At 37.4% G+C, this 25,204-nt stretch overlaps 1 protein-coding gene across 8 annotated transcripts in view; it reads left to right on the top strand.

The window, feature by feature from the left end:
- The first annotated feature begins 10,915 nt into the window (after window positions 1-10,915).
- The window catches only part of LOC110455144, a 90,368-nt gene continuing 76,079 nt past the window's right edge, over window positions 10,916-25,204 (top strand). For 7 of the 8 annotated variants that reach the window (XM_021505104.1, XM_021505102.1, XM_021505103.1 and 4 more), the window contains exons 1-5: window positions 10,916-11,047; window positions 13,837-15,465; window positions 20,436-20,631; window positions 22,491-22,632; window positions 24,314-24,479. In XM_021505104.1, coding sequence (XP_021360779.1) covers window positions 13,968-15,465; window positions 20,436-20,631; window positions 22,491-22,632; window positions 24,314-24,479 — 2,002 coding nt within the window. In that variant the 5' untranslated portion in view covers window positions 10,916-11,047; window positions 13,837-13,967. The remainder of the gene's footprint in view (window positions 11,048-13,836; window positions 15,466-20,435; window positions 20,632-22,490; window positions 22,633-24,313; window positions 24,480-25,204) is intronic. The other variant, XM_021505101.1, reaches the window with a different exon arrangement.

Genomic DNA, 25,204 nt, shown 5'->3' with positions numbered 1-25,204 from the left:
AGGTTACTGTATAGGTAAAAAACAGTGCAGTGGGACAGGGATCCTTAAGGGCTGTTTCGGTTTTTGGCTACACTGTTTTTCTATGTTCAAGTACCTATTAATCCGTAAACTATTTCTCAAATATTTTCTTTTCATATCTTAGAAAATTTAAGTTTATTACAGAAAAAGAATGTTTTAGTTAAGATACATGAATTATTTTCTTATACATTGTTTCAGTTTTAATTACCCTAACTATCCCGCAATAAGCCCAGGGGGCTAATATATATAATCTCTGACTGAAAGTAGTGGGAGATGGGCTTATTACAGGACAATGAAATAACATTTGTTGGTGTCTCTTCCTAGCTGCAATATATATTGGTGGGCTTATTACCAAGCATGGGCTTATTGCTGGATAAATACTGTCGGAGCCTTCCCGTCGATGCTGTAATACAGGGACATTTTCACTGTAGTTTAATTTTCCGCCTCTGTAATGAGGGCTGATTTCTGCTGCATATGGACTTGCATGAATTATCATAAAATATACAAAATATCACATGATAATAAACACAGTATCAGATTTTGACTTTATCACATAAATGTTTTAATCATAAGATTTATGGTTAGTTAAATATGTGTGTTTTATTTAAGATCTATGTCATTTAAGATTCCTGCTTTAGCTAAGATGTTATTTCACTTAGATGTATGTGTTTTAAGTTAAGATGTATAATTTAGTTAAGATGTATAATTTAGTTAAGATGTATTGTTTAAAATACAGGGTTATATTTATTGTTTAAGATAAATTTTATTTGCCCTATGTTATAATTCCTGCAAGTTGCTAAATGTAAATACTTTCTGTTTTCCACATACTTAATTTGAATAATTTTCTGTACTTATTTGTGGAAACAATGATACTTTACATGTGTAACTTTAACCTTACTGGTATGTAACCAAAAAATAGTCGGTGAGAAGATGGGGACAGTTTCTTTCCATAGGAATGCCTACAGTCAGCTAACTGATTGAAAGCCTTGCCAACAGACTTAATAAAGAACTCAACCAGGAACTGAATTAATCTCACCATTTCATCCTCTGTTTATTTTATTATAGTGCTTTTCACAAAATATGCTCCTAAACAATTTACAATCATATATTTCTATCGCTGTTTGCCCTTCTTTTTGAAAGGAAATCTCTCATAATATGAGGAATTGTTATGTAAAGGGTCAAAAAGTAAAAAAAAGATAACTTGATAGAAGAAACATTTTTAAGAAAAGGATTTTCAAAATTGATCAAAAAGAAATCTTTGAATTTCACATTCCAATTATTCCAATCACCAAGTATGCAGAGTCACAATACGACTGTGAGCCTGATTAAATGGAATTAGTTTGCATTACTTTGTTGTGTAACAAGATGAGCCCGCGATAAAACGTTATTTATTAAGGATTCTGGTGAAATTCTGGAGTCCCAAGACAAACGAGGCAATATAATGGAAATTCGGAAAGCTTTCGAATAATTGGAAAGTGAATTGGTAGGGTTACCTTGGTTATCAAGCTTGCTTAGTGCTAGCCTACCTCCGACTCACAGGGACCGGACAATTCGCCACAGCTATATTCCGGAGTCTGGGGGTGGCATTTTTACCGAAAGTTGATCTAAACCCCCGAAACGTGTTAAATTACTCTGAACACCTTAGTTTTGATCGAAATATAGCTGTAATAAATTCTCAGGTCCCTGTGCTCCGACTGATATCATATGTCACATCCGGGTAGGATGGGGCATGGAAATGTAAGAATGGGGTCTTATTTTGAGTAGCCTCAGAATATGAGACAGTTTCACTATGAGGGAATTCTCTGATTGGCTCTCTGAACTTTTGATGTTTCAAATTTTCCAGACCACAAACTGGTTCACAGTTGGGTGTGGACTAAGGCAGCTACCCTACTGTGATTATTATCTCGTTATATTTTTTAATAAAAAGGAAGTATTTAAAAGAGTCCCTTATTTATCCAGCAATACGCCAAGGTGCCATTTTTTAACCTTAACTCAAAGGCAGGGGTTGGCTTAATTACCCTTTCACCCCTATGTAACTTGAATAAACTCTACCATAAATTGATCTAGATGAGTCCATTATGGTCTACAGTGTTGAATGGGATAATTGTTATTATAGATCAATGAAAGAACATTTTTTGGCATTTCTACAATAGATTTACAATAGATATGGGTGGGCTTATTACCCAGCATGGGCTAATTGCTGGATAAAGTCAGTCCCAAAAGGTAATTCACAGAATGAAGTGTGCTCAGAATGTCAGTCATTTGCCGTTAATAGATTATGCCTTATGAATATAGGTCAAAGAAGCAACCTCATATTATATCTGCACTGTTGGAATTTCTTCCTCGTCCCATTTATAAATAGACATTGTATATTTAAAAAGAAGGAATCTTCAAACATTTTATTCTCAATAACCAAAAGGTCCAGGGTACTGATATTTGGCCAGTAGCATGCTGGGATGAAAGGGATACCTAGTTTGTTGAAATGAATGACCTTGACCCACTTTCAAGGTCACAGGGGTCAAATGTCTTAAAATATTCAAACAACTTATTCTCAAAAACCGAAAGGCCCAGGGTACTGATATTTGGCCTGTAGCATGCCGGGATGAAGGGCTACAAAGTTTGTTCAAATGAATGACCTTGACCCAATTTAAAGGTCACATGGGTCAAATGTTGTAAAATATTCAAACAACTTCTTCTAAATAACCGAAAAGCCCAGGGTAATGATATTGGGCCTGTGGCATGCTGGGATGATGGACTACCAAGTTTGTTCAAATGAATGAAGCTGACTTATATTCAAGGTCACAGGGGTCAAATATGTTAAAAACCTGTAATACAACTTCTTCTGAATAACCAAGAGGTGTAAGGTGATGATATTTTGCCAGTAACATGCTCGGATGAAGGGCTACCAAGTTTGTTCAAATGAATGACCTTGACTCACTTTCAAGTTATGAAGGGTTGAATATGTTAAAAACCTTTAAAAGAATTTCTTTTGAATAACCAAGAGGCCTAGGGTGATGCTATTTGGCTAGTACTATGCTGGGATGAACGGCTACAAATTTTGTTCAAATGAATGACCTTCATCTTTTTTCAAGGTCACAGGGGTCAAATATGTTTAAAAACCTTTAACCAACTTCTTCTCAATAAGCAAAAGGCCAAGCGTGATAATATTTGGCCATTAATATGCTTGGATGAAGGACTACCAAGTGAATGACCTTTGCCCGTATTCAAGGTCACAGTGGTCAGTATTTGTTTAAATCTTTAACTGATTTGTTCTGTATAACCAAAAGGTCCAGGGTAATGATATTTTGCCAGAAGCATGCTGGGTTGGAAGACTATGAACTCTGTTCAACCTAATGTCCTTGTTCGACATTCAAGGTCACAGTCGGCTTATGTTTAAATATTTTAATAGGTTCTTATGAATCAAACACTGATATTCTGCCTGTAGCTGTATTTTAGTCCACTCTTAAGATCACAAGTGTGACATTAATACCAGGTGAGCAATGCAGGCCCATTGGACCTCTTGTTCATACATACAGTTACCTCCCCTTATTATGAAAAGTTCTTTTTACACAGCCAATAAAATTTTCTATGTGACGTTTCGATGACTAGTATGATATGTACACTGTCACCTTCATCAGACAAATGACCAGTGAAGCGTATGCACACAAAGGTATAAAATGTGACACAAAACAAATTTCAGACTCAAAGACTAAAGACGTGACAAAGAAAATTGTATTAGTTGTGTAAAAAGAACATTTCATTATCCATACTTACCAACCTGAAGAAAAGGGTTAGAAAAATTACCTCCCCTTAGTTTTGTTTTTTGATATAAGAGAAATACAATGTATAATACTGATTGAGTAACTCAGTTGGTTATAGAGAAATTGTGTTGCGGTCAGAGGTCCAGGATTCAAATCCTGGCTTGGCCCTTTTTAGCCTACCATCATCTGATGGTGGGCTATTCAATTTAACCTGCGTTCCTGGTCCGTCCATCCGTCGTCCATCCTTAAACATTCTTGTTGTCTCTATTTTTCAGGAAGAACTGGAGGGATCTTCTCAAATTTTATATGAAGGTTCCTCTTGGTCCCTAGTTGTGCATAGTTACTTTTGAGATTGATCAGATAAACAAAATGGCCGACAGGCAGCCATCTTGGATTTTGAGAGTGAAAGTTTGTTATCGCTATTTCTCAGGAAGTACTAGAGGGATCTTTCTCTAGTTTTATGTGAAGGTTCCTCATGGTCCTTCTCCGGGAATGTTTACTTTTGAGATTCTTTAGATAAACAAAATGTCCGAGAGGCAGCCATCTTGAATTTTGACAGTGAAGGTTTGTAATCGCTATTTCTCAATAAGGACTAGAGAGATCTTTCTCAAATTCAGCATTTAGTTTCTCCTTGGTCTGTAGTTGTGAATGTTTTCTTAATGAGACTGATTGGATAAACAAATCTTTGATTTTGACAGTTAAGGTTTGTTAGTGTTATTTCCCCGGTAGTACTGGAGGGTTCTTACTCAAATCTGATATGCATAGGTTCCCCTTGATCCCTAGTTGTGCGTGTTTTATTTTGAGACTGATTAGATAAACAAAATGGCCGAAGGAAGAACTTAACAGATCTTTCTCCTATTGCAATGATCGATTCTATTTCTTTCACATTAAGTACTGTACTAGTAAATATGTGAAATGACAAACTCACTTTGAAGGTTGTCTTTTAAACACAGCAGTATTAAATTTCACAGTGTTAACATGACTCGATCAAACAGATAAGAAAAAAGAAGAGAAAAGATCAAACTGACAAAGGACTAATGAAGATGGTACAATGGTGGGTGCCAACATCCCTCTGGGATCTCTTGTTATTTACTAGAGTCTCTCAGAACAATGTTGTTGATTTCTTTTTTGGATATATTTTATTTTCATTATCATCATATTTCATAAAAGAATAGGAATGTATGTTTTTTATCAATAATCAGCAAACGTTTTGAGAGTAAAACTTAAGTGGTGATGGACCAGGGTTCGAACCTTGGTTTTGGATTGAAGTTGTTATACTAGCACTCTATTCGATTGACCTTTTGACCCCGTCAAAGGAAGTGACCTAGCCCTGAGTGAAATGTGCTACAGTGATATTGAAAATAAAATGAAGGGGAAGTTACTCTGCACACAAAAAACTCAGTGCATTGAGATAGTTTCCGTCGGCGATCAGTTTTGATCACCAACACCTAGGTTATAAATCATGTTAATAAAAATTGATTGCACTGACATTCAAAAGTTAGTTTTATACTTTACAATAGGGAAGTTTTATTTTATCACATAATGTACTTTGTTATTCAGTGAATATACCCGTGTCATATTTTTTTGCGTATTAACCCATGTTATATGACCTATCAGCCCTGTGATCGGTTGTAAGTTGCAGTTGTTTCATTAATTGTGATTACATTACAAACTTGAGTCAAAATGGCGGCTTTTCACATTTCAAGGTTGCATGAAAATTGTCATTTTACACAGATTAATGCCACAATTCTTGATTACCGGTATGTGATAAAAAGGATCTTACACAGGAAAGAGAATAGTGTGCTTCCACCGGGGATCGAACCCTCGATCTCCAGGTTCCTATTCGGACGCTCTACCACTGCCAGGGCTCAATTCCCTCTAGCTCGAAGCTAGAAGGCGACCTTAATCCTATGTACAATTAAAACCTGCCACACTACTCCCCCCCTTTTTAAATGTGTTCGCCCTCGAACACCACAACCCAGGTTATAACTCCCTGTCACCACAGGGAGGGCCACGGACACCATTTGTAACAGGAAAGAGAATAATGTGCTTCCACCGGGGATCGAACCCTCGATCTCCAGGTTCCTAGTTGGACGCTCTACCACTGAGCTAAAGGGAAGTTTCCTCTAGCTCGAAGCTAGAAGGCGACCCTAATCCTATGTACAATTGAACCCTGCCACACACTCATTTTTAGGTCACCTTAGCTTTAGCTCAAGTGACCGATTGCTATCCGTCTTCGTCCGTCGTCGTCCGTCGTCCGTTAACATTTTACATTTTCAACTTAAGCTGAAATACTGGCAAAGGGATTTCATTAATATTTCATGGGAAGGTCACTGACATCTCCTTGACCAAGTGTTGTTATTTTTCGGGTCGATCAGAAATCCAATATGGCCGCCCCGGCCGCCATTTTGAAAAACTATTTCAAACTTAAAGTCAATTTCTGCCTGGCCGATTGAACTGAAATCTGGTAGGAATGATCGACTCACGGTCCTGACAAAGTGTTGTTATTTTGGGTCGATCAGAAATCCAATATGGCCGCCACGGCCGCCATTTTGAAAAAAACTATTTCAAACTTAAAGTCAAGTTCTACTGGGACGATTGAACTGGAACTTTGTAGGAATGATCGACTCATGGTCCTGACAAAGTGGTGTTATTTTTCGGATCGATCAGAAATCCAATATGGCCGACACGGCCGCCATTTTGTAAAAAAGTATTTCAAACTTGAAAACAAGTTCTGCGGGGCCGATTGAACTGAAACTTTGTAGGAATGATCGACTCATGGTCCTTACAAAGTGGTGTTATTTTTCGGATCGATCAGAAATCAAATATGGCCGACACGGCCGCCATTTTGTACAAAAGTATTTCAAACTTGCAAACAAGTTCTGCGGGGCCGATTGAACTGAAACTTTTTAGGAATGATCGACTCATGGTCCTGACAAAGTGGTGTTATTTTTCGCGTCAATCAGAAATCCAATATGGCCGACACGGTCGCCATTTTGAAAAAAGTATTTCAAACTTAAAAACAAGTTCTAATAGGCCGATTTAACTGAAACTCGGTCTAGGAATGATCAGCTCATGGTCCTGACAAACTTCAGTTAACGTTATACTTAACTATTTTGTACTCAAATTGGTATTTCAACAACAAAAATAAATACTGTAGGACTTAGGTGACCATTTAGGCCCAAGTGTCTCTTGTTATATTTCCTATGAAATTGATAAAACTCGTCATAAATTTTTCATTTTTACTGCGTGCCAGAGGCTCACTTAATTGAAAAATTCTTAGGCTTGTTTCATAAATCTCACATGAAATGGAAACTCATGTAATATCCTATATATATATATGTAATTAATAATATTAGAAATATGTTATGCAATGTGTTTGAATGATAAATAAGTTTATTTAATTTGAAAAAAAAAAAAATGTAACTCATTTAATGCTTGTGTTTTTATATGCTTCACAGTACACACCTTTTGCCTAGAAATGTAGCTCAATACTGTACTGATCTGGCAATAAACTCATGCCTGGTAATGAACCCATGTCTGGTAATAAGCCTGGTACATAGCCTTTAGACTGCAGTAAAGAACTGGCAAGAAATATTATTTTTGAATGTCAAGTCCTCAGATTCACCAAGTTTTATCTGGTATTTCAGGATCAATTTATGGTATATATTTAAATGTCATATAAGAGATCTTTGCCTATGCTACATGTGACTTTCACAATCAGGGAAAACAACATAAGAGCAATCTTTATTTTCTTGTCAATAAGAGGCAGCGTATACAATGTACCTATATAAGAGTCCCTTTAATACAACATGTACTGTAAGTTTATATTTTGCATAATGCTAACTTGAAGATATTTTTGCTGTAAATAAAACTTTGTATACAGTATCGTCTAGTCATGTTTCCGCGCGTTATGTATTTCCGCACAGCCATTTTATCAAGCTATTATCTTGTAACTACGTGACCTACATATACTGGACACACCACAAGGATATTTTAGATGTTTGACCATCGTCTGTTAACTGACACAAAAATTACCGGAAGTTTGTCTGGAAAACATAAGAATTATTCACTGAATTGAAAACACGCATAAATATGCAGTTTTGCTTAATGCACTTTTCATCTTGCTCAAAATAAACCCATATCTGAAACAAGAGACCCAATGGGCCTGCATCGCTCACTTGGTATTAATCTTGTAATCTTAAAAGTGGACTAAAATACAGCTACAGGCAAAATACCAGTGTTTTTGATTCAAAAGAATCTATTAAAAGATTTAAACATGTGACACATTTGACCTTGAAAGTCAAACAAGGGCATTAAGTTGAACAGACTTTATAGCATTTCATACCAGCATGCTTCTGGCCAAATATAATTACCTCTGTGACCTTGCAAATGGGTGAAGGTCATTCATTTGAACCAACATGGTAACCCTTCATCCCAGCATGTTACTGACCAAATATCATCACCATGGTCCTTTTGGTTATATAGAAGAAGACGTTTACAGTTTTGAACATATTTGACCCCCGTGACCTTGAATATAAGTCAAGCTCATTCATTTGAACAAACTTGGTAGCCATTCATCCCATCATGTCACTGGCCAAATATAAACACCCTAGGCCCCTTGGTTATTCAGAAGAAGCTGTTTTAAAGGTTTTAAACATATTTGACCACTGTGACCATGAATATAAGTCAAGCTCTTTCATTTGAACAAACTTGGTAGTCCTTCATCCAAGAATGGTACTGTCTAAAACTATCACCCTAGGCCTCTTGGTTATTCAGAAGAAGTTGTTAAAAATATTTTAACATATTTGACACCTGTGACCTTGAAATGGACAAAGGTCATTCATTTGGACAAACTCGGTAGTCCTTTGCTCCATCATGTTACTGGCCAGATACCATCACCCTATGCCCTCTTGATTATTCAGAAGAAGTTGTTTTAAAGGTTTGAACATATTTTACCCCTGTGACCTTGCATATATGTCAAGGTCATTCATTTGTACAAACTTGGTAGCCCTTTATCCCAGTATGCTACTGACCAAATATCATCACCCAAGACCTCTTGGTTATTCAAAAGAAGTTGTAAAAATGTGTTAAACATATTTGACCCCTGTGAACTTAAAAATGGAAGAAGGTTATTCATTTGAAAAAACCTGGTAGCCCTTCATCCCAGCGTGTTACTGGCCAGATGTCACCCCCCTAGGCCCTCTTAATTATTCAGAAGAAGTTGTTTTAAAGGTTTTGAACATATTTGACCCCCGTGACCTTGAATATAAGTCAAGGTCATTCATTTGAACAAACTTGGTGTGCCTTTATCCCAGCATGCTACTGGCCAAATATCATCACCCTAGGCCTCTTGGTTATTCAGAAGAAGTTGTTAAAATTAAAGGTTTAAACATATTTGACCACTGTGACCTTGAATATAAGTCAAGCCCATTCATATGAAAAAACTTTGTAGCCCTTCATCCCTGAATGTTACTAACCAAATACCATCACCCTAAGCCTCTTAGTTATTCAGAAGAAGTTGTTAAAACGATTTTAACATATTTGACCACTGTGACATTGAAAATAGACAAAGGTCATGCATTTAAACAAACTCGGTAGTCCTTTATTCCAGCATGTTACAGGCCAAATATCATTACCTCGGCCTTTTGGTTATTCAGAAGAAGTTGTAATAAACGTTTTTAACATATTTGACCCCTGTGACCTTGAATATACATGTAAGTCAAGATCGTTCATTTGAACAAACTTGGTAGCCCTTCATCCTAGCATGTGAGACACTGGCCAGATATCATCACCCTAGGCCTCTTGGTTATTCAGAAGAAGTTGTTTAAAGTGACAGACGACAGACACCGCGCCACGGCATAAGCTCACTTGCCCTTCGGGCAGGTTTGCTAAAAACGGTGACACATGTATATTTCATTCATGAACCAGTCTTTTTTGTCCTCTGACAAACGTACGAAAATGTAGTATGCAAATGAGGCCACATCTCCTTGTCAATTTTTTTCCGCTTTCAAAGAGCCAAAAGGAGACATTCTTATATCGATACACAGTGTTTGCAATGAAACGTAAACCTTGTAATGCAATTAACTTCCAATCATCACCCTAGGCCTTTTGGTTATTAAGAAGAAGTAAATTTAAAGAAAAATATTGACGCCGGCCGGACGGACCCGTACGACGGACGCCGCACCGCGGGCCAGGTGAGCTTAAAATCAATGAACAATGTGAAATTTAATTATTATATTTTATTCCAAACGAAGCTTTAAATATTCTTGTAGGTCACTGTAGAGAATTTCTTTTTAGTGTATTCGAGTTATCTTTCTTAGAACGCTAAATCAAAATAGACACACGGAAACATATGACGGCTACTTCCGACGGAAGAAATTTGTTAAAAATTGTTTGGTCCGAAGGACCATGGTGAGCTTATGCACTACCGCAGCCTCCGTCGTCCGTCCGTCAACTTTTCCTTTAAAACGCTACTAGTCATGAACGACTGAGCAGATGTTGACCAAATTTGGTCAGAAATGGGGGCTGAGGGGCGGGGCCCAATTGGGGAAATATAGCAAATTCTTTAAAATCCTTCTTCTTCTGTAGGAATGAAAGGAGTTGTTCCATGTTTGGTCTGAAGCATCCTTGGGTGAAGGGGAACCATTTTTTGTATAAACGGTGCGACTGGCCCCCATGGGGAGCGATACACAGTACAGGCCCTCTGGTCCTCTTGTTTTAAATACAATTTTATGTTGCTAGTTTATTGTTTCCATTAGTAGATTGTATACATGTTTATGACAGACATCCGTAATTTCAACAGGTTTCTGCCGATATGAGTAGGAAATCGCGGTTGCTTCTTAAGTTAAGTGCGCGGAAACGGGTAAGACGAGGATATTCCTATTTTTGTCAATTTGATTAAATGTATTGCTTAAATTAGTTATCCATATTGTTATTGCTTGTCGCCTCGATACAGTTTAATTAAATCGCTTATGGATATTCAGGGACATAATCCGATTTAGATAGAAAATTCGTAGAAGTTTGTAAATAGATTTTATTGGAAAACACATTTGAAACGGTCCCCAAAGTCTTGGGTTAGTCTGAATCGATTTGACGCTTTCGGGTTCTCCATCAACGCAAACAAAAATCTGAGTCAGACGTGCGTGGATAGGGAAAACCTGCTTTCTGTTTGAGCAGGAGGGCGATGAAATTGTTGGGAAAACTTGTGTCTGTTTTGTGGATCAACAGCGTTACCAGAGAGATGTAGTCACTTTTATGATTGCCAGGTATTGTTTTGTCACGTGTATATAAAAGTAACGAATTTACCGACAATAATCATCTAGCTATAGGCCTATATGTAGGCACAAGGTAAAGTGATCCAACAGCAACCAGAGGAATTATATACGGGCAAATTTTTACCTTAATACTTATTTTGTATGAATAAGAAGTTATTAATATCATTTATTGTATTCGCCAAATTCTTGTCATTCATGTTTGATACATTTACCAGTACATGTATATTGTATGACAGGCTTGTCACTGTTTGGACACGCTTGATATTATGTTCTTCCTGGTTGAATAGGAACCGTATATTTTACCTAAAATGGTCGATAAAACGCATCAACACTTATTTTCTTTTATATTTTCGTGTATAAACCATGTCTTACAGGAAGGGTATTTTAAAATATCATGTCAAACAAAAATAAGAACAATACTGAGGGTGGAAGCTCCTATAGACAACTATAGACAATAATCTGGTATTTCCTTACTTTCGTTTTCGATTTAACATCGTAAAACTTCAATGACTGTAGTAAATTCAACTTTTAATGATATTTCCAAGCTTTTCATAGTTCAAAGTAAGAAATTTATAAAAAAAAAGTCTCTCCAAGATTCTAATCTCGCCTCTCTATATACTTTATTGTAACTTACACAAGTGCACATGAACACAACTATAGAGCTCAACTCGCCCCCCCCCCCCCCCCCCCCACACACACACTCCAAAATAGTATTAAAAAAATTCACATGTACAATTGTGTGGAGAGATGGAGAGATAAGTTAGACAGAGCTCCCTTCTCCGATTTCTAGTGGAGGCATTGCATGGGAAAACTTTGACTCCATTACATTGTAAACATTAACTTAACAGGAGCAGACAATGCACAGTCAGACCTGGGTTTGAACCTCAGGGACCCTTTGAACTCTAGATGGACGCTCTTACCAATTGAGCTACCTGGTCTCTGGGGATCCCATTTATATTGGACAGGATTAATTATCATTTGTGACCAGTTGGTAGATTAATTGAATCGGTAGAGTATCAGTCTAGAGTTTGGAGGGTCCTGGGTTTGAATATTGGTCTGGACATGTGTTTTCTTTTCCTGTTACAGTGGTGCCTCATGCATACCTACAATTATTTTAAATACTGTACTGGGTGATGTGTTGAATCGGTAAAATCAACTGTAAAAATTAAAAAAGACATTTCGACAAATACAAAATGTAGCACTCTAATACTGCAGACGGCCAGGGGGATGGATATCATGTTGACCCATTCTCACCCCATTTTAACATCCGCTAAGGGGCAGAATGGGTCAACATGTTATCTGTCCCCTGATCATGACTGCCTGCAGTAGTGTAAGAGCGCTATTTGGTGAAATGTCTGATTTTTGACAGTTGACTTTACTGATTCAACACAGTGAACACACCATGTGAGTTAGTGTGCGATGATTTCCAAAGCTTACAAAATAAGTTTTCAATTCCTGTTTGTGTTCAAAACAAACTTAACCTTTAAATTATGTTTAATTTTATCCAAATTTTGAAATTGATAACCCATGGTTTTTACTAGTAATGCTGTATTCTTTTAGCCAATAATTGCTAATGCTCTCTGATTTCACTAGACAGAAACAACTTATTGTCACAAAAATTTAGTTCCAATATACAGATTAATATAATAATTTAGACAGGAAATGAAATGTAAATTTTCCTTTTGAAAGTTTCTGTTTTTAGGTCACCTGAGACAAAGTCTCAAGTGACCTATTAATATATATTGCGATCGTCTTTTGTTCGTCGTCGTCCGTCGTGCGTCCGTAAACAATTTACATTTTCGACTTCTCCAAAACCCCTGAACCAATTTCGATGAAATTTTGCAGAAATCTTCCATGGCCAAAGGTCAACACAAATAGTGATTGATATGGTCCCCAGACCACAGGGACCTGAGGGGCGGGGCCACAAAGGGTCAAATTTACTAAAATTTCAAAAATCTTCAGACCCAGATATGGTAGAATCAAATACTCTTCATAGATGGAAGGGTCATAAGGTGCTTTACCAAATTGTGAATTTCTTGACCCTTGGGTCTCACGTTTCCCCCTGGGGAGGGGGTAAACTTTACTATGGTATATATAGGGAAATCACATTTTGGACCAACATTTGTTTAATTTCCATTGGAAGTAATTCAATTTGGGTTAGCATTATCAGTATTGGATAGCAGTTTGATTGAATGCACATATCAGCCCCAACTGACCCCCAGGGGCTGATGGGTGGGGCCAAAAAGGGTTGAATTATCTGAAATTTCAAAAATCTTCTTCTCAAGACCCAGATATGGTAGAATAGATGGAAGGGTCTTAAGGTGCTTTACCAAAATTGTGTGAATTTCATGACTCTGGGGTCTCACGTTTCCCCCTGGGTAGGGGGTAAACTTTACTATACCCAAGGGCTGGAGGGTGGGGCCCAAAGGAGTCAGTGTGCTAAAATCTCTTCATTTTCCTTGTTGAGAATCAGAGGTGCGTTGAGTTTCAAATACTTTTCAGTCTTAAATCTGTATGCTAGATATTAAATAAGGTTGTTTTATTGTTTTTTGTCTCTTTGAATAATACTTCTGTTCATGTGTTAAAAACAAAAATCAACTCTCTGTATAAATATATCAGATCTCGGGTGACCGTTGAGGTCCATGGGGCTCTTGTCTTAAGTTAAGTTCATAACCAATGAAAGGCAATCCTTATGTGCATCAGGATTACAAAGAATTACTAGTTTTAAAAAGAAGGTTTCTGATATATTATAATTGGCATTTATGATTTATTTTCTTCAGGTGACTTCAAAAAAAGAAATGTGGTTATTGAAAGTATAAAAACCACATAATGATTATTTGAGTGACTAACCCTCCCAACGTTTGTGAAAGGAAATGTTTTTGGTGACAAAACGGAGGTAAACAGAGGAACAATGGATGACAAGGATGATATCGATGATGAAGATGATGACAAACCTAGCTTTAGTTCAAACATGTCTGGACCGCCCAGCTTGGCCAGGAGGGTAGGAAACATGACAGGTTCTACATCAGTGGCATATTTGAGCCCAATGGATCGAATGGACTCCAAAGAGTTATTGTTCAGTTTATTGTTCACCACTTCCACTGATCAGCCTAGCAGCAGGTTCAGCAGTTCAGTAGGAAGACATGCCACACCATATGATGATCCAGATGAATATTTCTCCACTCCAACCTCTTTACCACCCCCTCCTACAGTCAAGGCCACTTCTGAAGGTCACAGTCAGCCAAAAGAAGAAGAGACAGTGAGGGATCTAGAAATCAAAATAGAAGAGCTTCAAGCACGACTTGTAGAAAAAAAGATGTTAGAGAAAAAAGAACAGTTACCTTCTTCAGTGAACAACAGTGTCCAAGGTCGAAGTTCAGACAGTTCAGACAACAACGATTACGATACAATTGTGAAAGTTGAAAGGTCAAACAGCAATGAAGGACAAGAAGAATGGAAAAAGCCGTCAGAGAAGGCAGGAGATAGCAGAGACGTTGTGATAGAGAACAATGTTCATGCTCCATTCATATCTGCTAACGCGAAAGAAGTCCCCATTTCTAAACTCCTTAAGAAAGACTCGTTCAATAAAATTAAATTCAATCAGGAAGACTTCCTGAATTCTATATTGTCCAGTCCTCAAACAAGTGTCAAGAGAGTTTCAGAAGGGGAGGGAACTGGAGCCTGCAAAATTCCACCTCATGCAAAGAAGCATGGTATTGGAATATCAAACAAAGATATGCAGCCGATACCAAAGCAGATTGCTGATGGAGTAATTAAGGATTTCAAGAGTGCTGGAAGATTTGAGGAAGGAATCGGAAGGAACGTGGATTCTGGCTGGGAAACTATTGAAGAAGGCGTGTTTGAAAATAAGTTTCTTGAGACTGACATACCACAGGAGGTGGTAGAAATAGCACTTCCACCAGACCCTAATATTCCACATACAAGGAGCAGAAGGACTGAAGGCTACGATTACACTGAACAAAACAGTTTTGATTTTGACAGAATGAATCCAATTGATTCCAAATCCAACTCGGTTGACAACTTTCAAAATGAAAATATCCCTGGAAAGACATTATCAACAAATGAAAATTGCCCAGACAGCAGGAATCAGTCTATGTATTCCAAAGAATCCGTGGAATATTCGGATCTCCCACCCCTGAAGTATCCAGATCATTCCCCTATCAATCCACCATCTACTGCTGGAGATGGGCAAAACCCTTTATTATCCAATCTTAGCAACGAGAAATCTGGTCATAGCACACAATTACCTCCGAAGAAGAAGTCACAGGAAATGACATCACTGTCTGGTGAGAATTTTACTTTCACATCGGAGCTTAATAAAGATGATATTTCTGGCTATCAGGAGTTCACCAACAGTACTAAGATCAGCTACAGTAATAAGGTCACAGGTGAGTCAACCTTTAGCTAATTTTGGGGTTTATTTTGTTTTGAGCATGTACAGTTGATTCCTTGATGGCTGATTTCGAGCTATCAATATTAGGGCGGCAACCATATATGGTATCGTCATACATTCTTGTGTATTGTATCAACTTTTTTGTACTTAAATTATCAATCCATTTTTATCAAACTCTAAAAAATTGAAGTTTAATTTTTTGAAATCTTCACTGAAGATGTGGTCCACTGTGCAGTCCTACTGACCTTGACAGAAAGATTTGATATGAAAAAAAAATATCAATTTAAAAACGATTTTACCTCTCTGTTACAACTCATAAATGTATTTTAAAATGTATTCATCATTTGCCACTTCAGTACAGACTATAGATATAATGGATTTGGTACAAGCAACATGTTTCGTTTTACATTGAAATCTGCAAAATACACAACCGGTTAAAAACGAAAGCATGGTGTTCTTTCAGCAACAGAACGATCTTTTGTTTTATGTTAAGCCATCTAGATATCTTGATATTTTGTTATGTTTACATCATATTCCATAATCATGTGTTATATTATTCATCTTTAATTCACTCATGAATACATAATTCTTTATAAAAAAAACCAATACAGAATCACAGTACTCGGTAAAGAGTACATGTCGCTACATATGCTATTTAATTTACTATTGTGCCTTATTCAGAAACAAAGTTATTTGTAGTATTTAAACTTGGTTTTATGTTGTTTTGCATTCATTTAGCTAATTTGCTTATGTCAGAGACAAAAATTTACGTACATTTTGTTTTTGAGATGGAGGCAAAATTAGGGAAGGGGCTTAATTGCAGGCACCCACTCTGTTCCCGGGACATTTACCAAAGTGGGGAGGGGGCTTATTGGCGGTAAAATACGTTAAAAGTACTAAAAATTATGCAAAAAATATATTTCTGTAGTATTTACTATATTGAAGTGTATGACAAAACTCAATAAAGTCCTGTACTAAGTAGGGGTGTAACGATACACCAATACACAGATACACCGATACACCAAGATATATGAAGCGACAATTAACTCATCCACCCCTGAAGACACATTTGAACTCTTCCAATTCCAAGACTGGAATAGTTCACTATGACATTTCAGGGGTAAATCACGTCTATATGTATTGGTTGTACACGATACAGTCAATAATTAACCATCTTTTAATGCCATATTGCAGCATTTTAACTTAATAATGAATATGCACCCGTGTGTTGCATTTTTGTCCGCAGATTTTCGAATGTGAAAGTGTTGCTGCTATATCTTGTGTGGAACTCTTTTGTCACTGGTGTGTTTGTAAAAATGGCGGATGCGGAAGAAATTTGTATTAACATCTTGTCGGTCCGGCATGTGGGCCAAGTTTGGTTTTTATAATGTTTTAATATCACTAATAAAGAATTAAAGATGTATTGTATCGTGAGTGATGTATCACAACACGTATCGTATCCTGGCACAGTGTAGCATTACACCCCTAGTACTCAATCATTATGATGTTGACCATTTTAGCAGATATTTGAATAGTGATATGTATCATATCATAAGCATCTTGCCATGATACATATATCTTATCGTGAGGTATGCATCCTTGCAGCCCTACGATATATGTGAGTCTGTTTGAATTTCCGTCACCTTGGAGCATAAGAATACAAAGCTATTTCTTTCTATTAAGTAGTGTTGTGCCGATGATCGGGAATAATCGATTAACGGTTGGTGAATTTTTGCATTAACTCATTTAGTGGAGTGTCAGATAAGTGTAAAAGATGTGGATTGATTAGGTTGCTTTACAAGCGTCAGTTGTAGGGAATTTCCCTTTAGCTCAGCAGTAGAGCATTGGGCTGGAAACAAGGGTCGCTGGTACAAGCCCCAGCGATGGCACTATCTTTATCACTATTCCTTGTCCTACAAAAAACTGGTGCCGTTCACCCTCCCCGTTCAAGGTAGGAGAACCCTTGGTGGGGAGTCAAAGAACCTGGGTTGGTGTTTGAAAAAAGGGGGAATAGTGTAAAAGATGTGGATTGATTAGGTTGCTTTACAAGCGTCAGTTGTAGGGAATTTCCCTTTAGCTCAGCAGTAGAGCATTGGGCTGGAAATAAGGGTCGATGGTACAAGCCCCAGCGATGGCACTATTTTTATCACTATTCCTCGTCCTACTACAAACTGGTGCCGTTCACCCTCCCCGTTCAAGGTAGGAGACCCTTGGCGGGGAGTCAAAGAACCTGGGTTGGTGTTTGAAAAAAGCGGGAATAGTGTTAAAGATGTGGATTGATTAGGTTGCTTTACAAGCGTCAGTTGGAGGGAATTTCCCTTTAGCTCAGCAGTAGAGCATTGGGCTGGAGACTCCAGCCAACTGTAAGGGGTTTGATCCCCAGCGACGGCACTATCTTTATCACTATTCCTCGTCCTACTACAGAAGTATTTCCAGAGGAACAGGGTTTGATCCTTAGCAGAAACATTGGAAAAAAGACAACTACCTACCCAATTGCCCCAAAAAAATATGCATCTTTATTCCCTGTATTATACACTTCCCTCCCCCTCATAACTAAATACTTCCTTAAAACTCAGTGAGGTTACTCTGACAGATCTGTGTAACCACTATACAATCATATAGCTTACAGGGTCCAGGTGCTGGCTCACTAGAGAAAGGTCAAATGTCCCATATCCGTTAAGGTCTTAAAAACTTCCTTGTTATGAAAAATACCAAAGTTAAATTTGATTTAAATTCATCACCAGAGATTTTTTTTGTATGGTTTATACTAGGTATGCCATATATAACGCCATTTTTTTGTCAGATATGGAAACGTATAAAATAACTCTATGTATAAAATAACTCTACGTATAAAATAACTCTATGTATAAAATTTAGTATATCTCATGTTTTAGTCACTATTTTAATTGACGATTGCAAGGCTAAGAAATACAGTGGTGTTTTTCCGCATCTGACAATTAATTAACAACTTTATCTTCCATAAATTGCCAAAACACCATGTTTAAAATGCACACGCCTTTTCATGGTCATTTCCAGGGAGCTGGAATATACATTTGCCTGCCGCGGTATCACGTTTTTGAACGTTTGTCTGCATATTATACAGCCGAATACTGGAAAACCCCAGCAAAAAAATCTTTATTCTCCGAAAATGTAGAAAAAAGTTGAGGAAAATCTTCCCATGTTGATGAAAAATTTATTTTCCCAATTCAAGTTGGAACTGGCAGCTGTACAAATTTAGGAAGAAAAAAATACTGATAACCACTTATGACGATGTCACATACATATACTGTTTCTGATAATTGTTAGAGGTCAAAGGTCACTTAATTTTCATGTCTTAACTTCCTCATTATGGCAAATTTCTAAGTGGAATTAAATATAAATTCATCACAACTTAACATTGTGTTATCAAACTACTCTCACTTTTGCACTTTGTTTTCTTGCTGCTGCTTTACAAAAGGTCAAGGTCACAAAAAAAACCGCCTGTCAAAGATCAGAATGATGTCAGTGTTTCATTCTCCTTTCAGTGTTGGTCAGTTTTTTTCTATCTGAATTTTTCAAGGTCTGTTCCTACATGAGTGTGGGAATATATAGAATGATTTTTATTAAAATTGGGAAAGTATTCTTTATTTTGGGAAAATAAAATTTTTTGTCTAGGGGAAGCAGCCTGTATTTGACTGTAAAACTAAGCCAAAAAAATGACCGGCAGCGCTAGCTAAGAGGTCACTGTCCCCCTGAACCCTTAAATGCATTTGTTCCCCCCCCCCCAAACAGCTAACTGTACCCCTATTCAACAAAGACTGACCTAGTACCTAGGGGCACAGAACCTTGAAAATCTATAGAATATACTACCTAATAGAAAAACTCATGGGAGCACTCATTTTCGCTAGCCAAGGGTAACAATCCAGTAGAATTTACCTACTTTTATAGGTAGACTGGATCTTACCAGATCGTACTACCCTTGCATATTGGCTAGCGATGATGGGGAACACTAAATGGATAAGGGTATCTAGCTGTTCACTTGTTGATGTTCATCCGGGGGCTGAAATTTTATAGTGAACTATTCAAACCTTTGATTGGAAGAGTTCAAATATATGTGTCTTTAGAGGTAAATGACTTAACTGAAGGCAGCTCCTGCAAAAATCCTCAGAATTGATTGATATATGTATTGATTGTATGATATTCTACATCTACAGTCAAACTTTTGTAAATGAAACTTTGAAATGTTCAATCTTGTCAATGTGTAAAACTTACAGCAAACTACAGAAGTTTTCCCGTATTTAACACTACTACCGTTAGTATTCTTATCGCAAATCAAACTTTTACACCTCAAATTTCTCGCTGTTTTGAAGTATATTCAAGGGCCATTCATTATATGGAAACCATTGAAAATTACAACTGATTAATTGAAGTGAAATATTCACCTGTACTAGAACATTTAAATATCCTGTGATTTCAGAAAGTTTTCCCAGGTGTACAGTATTTTATGGGTGTGTGGTTTTTCAAAAGAAATTTAGAAAAGTTAAATAAAATACCATAATGGATCTTAGAAGAACTTAAGCGCTCACAGCTATCATCAACAATTCAAGCACTGCATGCCCAACCACTTACTCATTTACAGCTGAGTAGACTGGAACAAGCAGAGTAAAATATCTTGTTCAAAGGTACAACAGAGTGCCGTGCCGTGACTCGAACACGCAACGTTTCGGTCAACTGTTCATCCTAAGTATTATTAAATCGACACCATATAGATCTATGTGTTATTTAATCCAAGCTTTCTCTTGCCTGTTTACAGGGAATAGTTCCCATCACACAGTGCCGTGCCGTGACTCGAACACGCAACGTTCAAGTCACGAGCGCAGCTTCCTACCACTAGCCTATGACTACTGTTCATCCTAAGTATTAATGAATCGACACCATATAGATATATGTGTTAGTTAATCCAAGCTTTCTCTTGTCTGTTTACAGGGAATAGTTCCCTTCACACAGTGCCGCGCTATGCTAGCTACATGTCATCACTGCAGTCACTATCAGATCACCATGGATTCGTCATCAAAGATGTCACTCCGGATGGAAATTGTATGTTCAGTGCCATTGTTGACCAGCTACGCATCCAAGGCAACTTTGACCTCACTCCGAACTCACTCAGAAAAACAGCCGTGGAGTAAGTGTTCTTATGTTCTGCATTAAGCCTTGTATTTTTTTTTTTTTTTTTTTTAAAGAATATTACCTTCACAGCTTGGAAAACTCTTTGCTAGATGTGAAGTCCAGGGTTTGGTAGATGTGAAGTCCAGGGTTTGGTAGATGTGAAGTCCAGGGTTTGGTAGATGTGAAATCCAGAGTTTGGTAGATGTGAAGTCCAGGGTTTGGTAGATGTGAAGTCCAGGGTTTGGTAGATGTGAAGTCCAGGGTTTGGAAGATGTAAAGTCCAGGGTTTGGTAGATGTGAAGTCCAGGTTTTGGTAGATGTGAAGTCCAGGGTTTGGTAGATGTGAAGTCCAGGCTTTTTGCCTTTTTTTTGGGAAAGGGCCTCTGAGCAGGATCGTAAAAATATCATCGGCATTTGGCAAAATTTGGAAAATATCATCAGTGTTCCCACATGCAAAGGTTTGGGAAAATATCAAAGTTTGGAAAACATAAAACCTGCAATGTGATAAGCAAAAAAAGAATTCCTCTAGCTGTTTCTCATAGTCAAATGTATAGCAATAAACTTTATTGTTTATTCAATTTTTGTTATTTATGTATTTTATATGCTCCTTCATGGACGGTAATACTTTGAATCTTACGCAAATAATGACTTGACACTTGTATAAACATGCTTTCTAATCCAATTTGGAAAATAAACACTAGAATTGGGAAAATACAGGGTATTTTTTAAACTGAGTCCCTGTACTGACCTATAAACACCTGTCTAAAGTCCAGAAGTCAAACATGCAAATAATATTGGGATTCAAAATTTTGAACAGAACCTTATGATCAGACTTGGAATTAACTAATTAAATTTTACAAGCAAAACAAGTTCAAAATTCGACAGTCCCTGCAGGTGTGTAGTCAACAATGTGAAATTTGATAATTGAACTGTTCTCATGGAATTATACAATTGGAATTGAATTTGGCAGTATTGTTTTTACTCAGGATGTTATAACTAGTGTATGCATATTTCTTTCAGGGCAATGTTTTTTGGGGGGGGTGTGTGCATTGAATATTTTAATTGGTCGTTTATTACCATAAAAACCCGTGTAATTTGCAAACCTATGTAATTTGCGCAGGTACTTTTTGAAGCTGAATCCCCAAAAAAACTTCTACTCAAATATTTTGCGCACTAAGATTTTTTGGGAAAAAAAAAAGATGTTCAAATTCCGAAAATAGATCTCTGAAAATGAGAGACAAACCACTTGGGATTCTTAGGATTTTGTTTGTTTTTGTTATTATAAGTGAGTTAGAAGTATTGTTTACAGGTACAATGATGTTAAAACTAAGGAGAAACTGCGTAAAATGTGTATTTTGTTGTTTGTTTCCTTTGAAATATCTGATCACACGTGACACACATGCGCATATCGGCATACATCAATTCATTTTAGCAATATTTTACATAAAAAAATAATTTGCTAACAAAAACATATCAATTAATAAGTAATTTGATGTTTAGTAACCGCTGGTGCATATCTCCTGGTGAAAGACATAATTAGGTACCTTTTATTGATCATAATTACGATCAGTGAGAAAGGCTCATAATGGCGGCTTTGAGACCCATACTTGCTACCAAGCTAGTACATTCTAAAATGTCAGCCCTTCCTTAGATACGGCGATAGTCACTGGGGAACATCTCAGAACCGGAAAAAAAGGAATCTAATAATTGAAAGCTTTTTAACTTACACTAGCAGTTTTAACTCATCCACCCCTGAAGACACATTTGAACTCTTCTAATTCAAAGGTTGGAACAGTTCATTATGAAATTTCAGGGGTGAATGAGTTAAGATGTGCTGAAGTTTTGATCATTTAACAATACTACCTTTTTCATCAGGTACCTGAGAGCTAACCCTAAGAACCAGGATGGTACTCATCTGGAGTCCTTCCTGTCCACAGAAACTTGGCTGGAGTACCTCAACCGCATGGGGCAGGAGTCGCAATGGGGCGACCACATGGTACTGCAGGCCTGTACCGAGGTAAGATAACGTGGGACTCCACAATGGTGACTCCTGTAGTTTGTGGGAAAGAATCATTCTTCTGTATCATTTCACCCCTAAAAACACATTTAAGCTCTTCCAATGCAAAGGTTGGAATTGAGATTAGTCCATTATGAAATTTCAGGGGTGAACGAGTTAATGGATGTTATTCTCAGAGGCCACTAATGTGTCCCCTTCCTGCAGAATTAGCTATTTTCTTCTGTATCTTCTGCTTAAGGTGCATCAAAAAAACCGAAATAGACCTGCTGCCTTGACAGTCAGAAAACAGGGTCATTCCAATATATCCCCCCTTCTCCATTTATGTTTGGGGGTGGGGGGATATAGGAATGAACCTGTTGTCTGGCCGGAATATTGTGTCAGGTGTACTTCAAAAAATACTGAAGAGGTTTCTTTCGAACTTTGCATACTATTCTCCTATTATATGGTGAAAAGGATGGGAACTTGAGTTGTCTGTCTGTAGACACAATTTTGTCTGCACAACTCCTACAGTTTAAGCCAAAAATCATTAAAAATTTGCTGATATATTAAGCAAAATTAGAAGTTGTGCACTAGCGATTAAAATGTGATGGTGTTATGCCCCTTTTAATGAAAGTTAGTCAAAATTTGTCCGAGGCATATCTTCTATACTTTTTCACCTGGAGTAATTTGATTTGGCATGCAATTAAATCATAGGATGGCAGAGTACAATAAATAGGTTACGGTTGCCTATGATTTGGCCTTTGACTTGAACCTCATCTATCCTGTTTCACGTTGAGGACCAGAGTTGGTACGAATGCAAGTCTGATTTGGCTGGTGGAGTGCAGAGTACCAGAAGTATGTCACTGTGACCTATATCCTCAGATGAGTGTACTGCTCTGTAAATAAAGAAATCATTACAGAATGGGGACCATGGATTGCCTCATGTTCTAGTTCACTCCTCTCAAACGAACATAAATCATTTATCATATAAACTCAAACTCATTACTGGGAGTTCGTCCGCCTAGCTAAACGAGGACTACATTTATTCACTTTATACAATGATAAATAGAAATTTCAAACACCGAGTCTCAAACTTTACATTCTTTGTCTTCACCTCGATCTGGCTTTGAACTGTTCAGAACGTCCATGGTGTGATCATCCATTAAAGATTATGCAATCACAAAATGAAAGACACAGAAACATGCATTTCCGAAAAGGGGCGGGTGGGTGGGAAAGTCTGTATCGTTCAATTGCTAGGCAGACACAGACCCCAGAATGTGTCATCACTGTCCTAAACTTACCTATCGCACATGCCTCTACTGTGGCACCTGCTGAACTCTGACCCAGACTTATCCATACACTCATTTACATAACTATGATAAATTTATTTTCAAATTCTTTGCCAAGCTTGTTCATTTAAAATGCCTTGCATTTACCGAGCCAGGACAAGTAAAACCAACCAAGGACTAGTTGATAATTTCTACACTAGTTCTTCAGACTAGGTAAGGGAGATAATTAGTGTCTAACCCGGACTTAGATCCTTCAATAGTTTTCCTTTAAATGTTGTGAAAATATTGTAAAAAAAACATCCCTGAAAGGGTTACATATTTAGCTATAAAGGAAAGTGCACTGGCAAAGTCTGATCATGGGGGGAAAAGTTGTGAGATTTCTATTGTGACTTATTAGTCCCGTCATATTGCAGGTGACTGGTCAGCGCATTGTTGTGTTCAAACCGAACACCAACAAAACTGTCTTGGTACCCACAGCCGAGGAATCTTTGGAGAACACAAGCCTTACTCTTGGACACATTGGGGAGTCGCATTTCGTCAGTCTCCGTCCAAAAGATTGGGAAACCAATTGGCCTCTCAGTATGTATATTACTGGTTCAACCCAGAACCCCATCATTTTGTATAATATCCTGATATTATTTCATGTCACAGTAAGGTAACATTCATTCTTAAATATTCATGTCCCAGTTATGTAGCATACGTCTTTTGTCACAATAAGGTAGCATACACCCTTAAATCTCCATGTCACAGATAGGTATCATACATCTTTAAGTCTTCATGTCACAGTAAGGTAGCATACACCTTCAAGTCTTTTTCACAATAAGGTAGCATACATCTTTAAGTCTTGTGTCACAGTAAGGTAGCATACACCTTCAAGTCTTTTTCACAATAAGGTAGCATACATCTTTAAGTCTTCATGTCACAGTAAGGTAGCATACACCTTCAAGTCTTTTGTCACAATAAGGTAGCATACATGTACATCCTTAAGTCTCCATGTCACAGATAGGTAGCATACATCTTTAAGTCTTGTGTCACAGTAAGGTAGCATACATCATTAAGTCTTGTGTCACAGTACGGTAGCATACATCTTTAAGAATTCATGTCACAGTAAGGTAACATACATCCTCAAGTCTCTATGTCTAAGTAAGGTAGTATACGTCCTTAAGTCTTTTTTCACAATAAGGTAGCATACATTCTTAAGTCTTTATGTCACAGTTATGTAGCATACATCTGTAAGTCTTATGTCAAAGTAAGCTAACATATATCCTCAAGTCTCTATGTCAAAGTAAGGTAGTATACATCCT

This window comes from Mizuhopecten yessoensis, unplaced genomic scaffold, assembly GCF_002113885.1.
Source record: "Mizuhopecten yessoensis strain PY_sf001 unplaced genomic scaffold, ASM211388v2 scaffold8149, whole genome shotgun sequence".
In the NCBI taxonomy this organism is placed as follows: Eukaryota; Metazoa; Mollusca; class Bivalvia; order Pectinida; family Pectinidae; genus Mizuhopecten; species Mizuhopecten yessoensis.
Note: the sequence above shows the minus strand (reverse complement) of the source record. Positions and strands in the feature narration are given on the sequence as shown.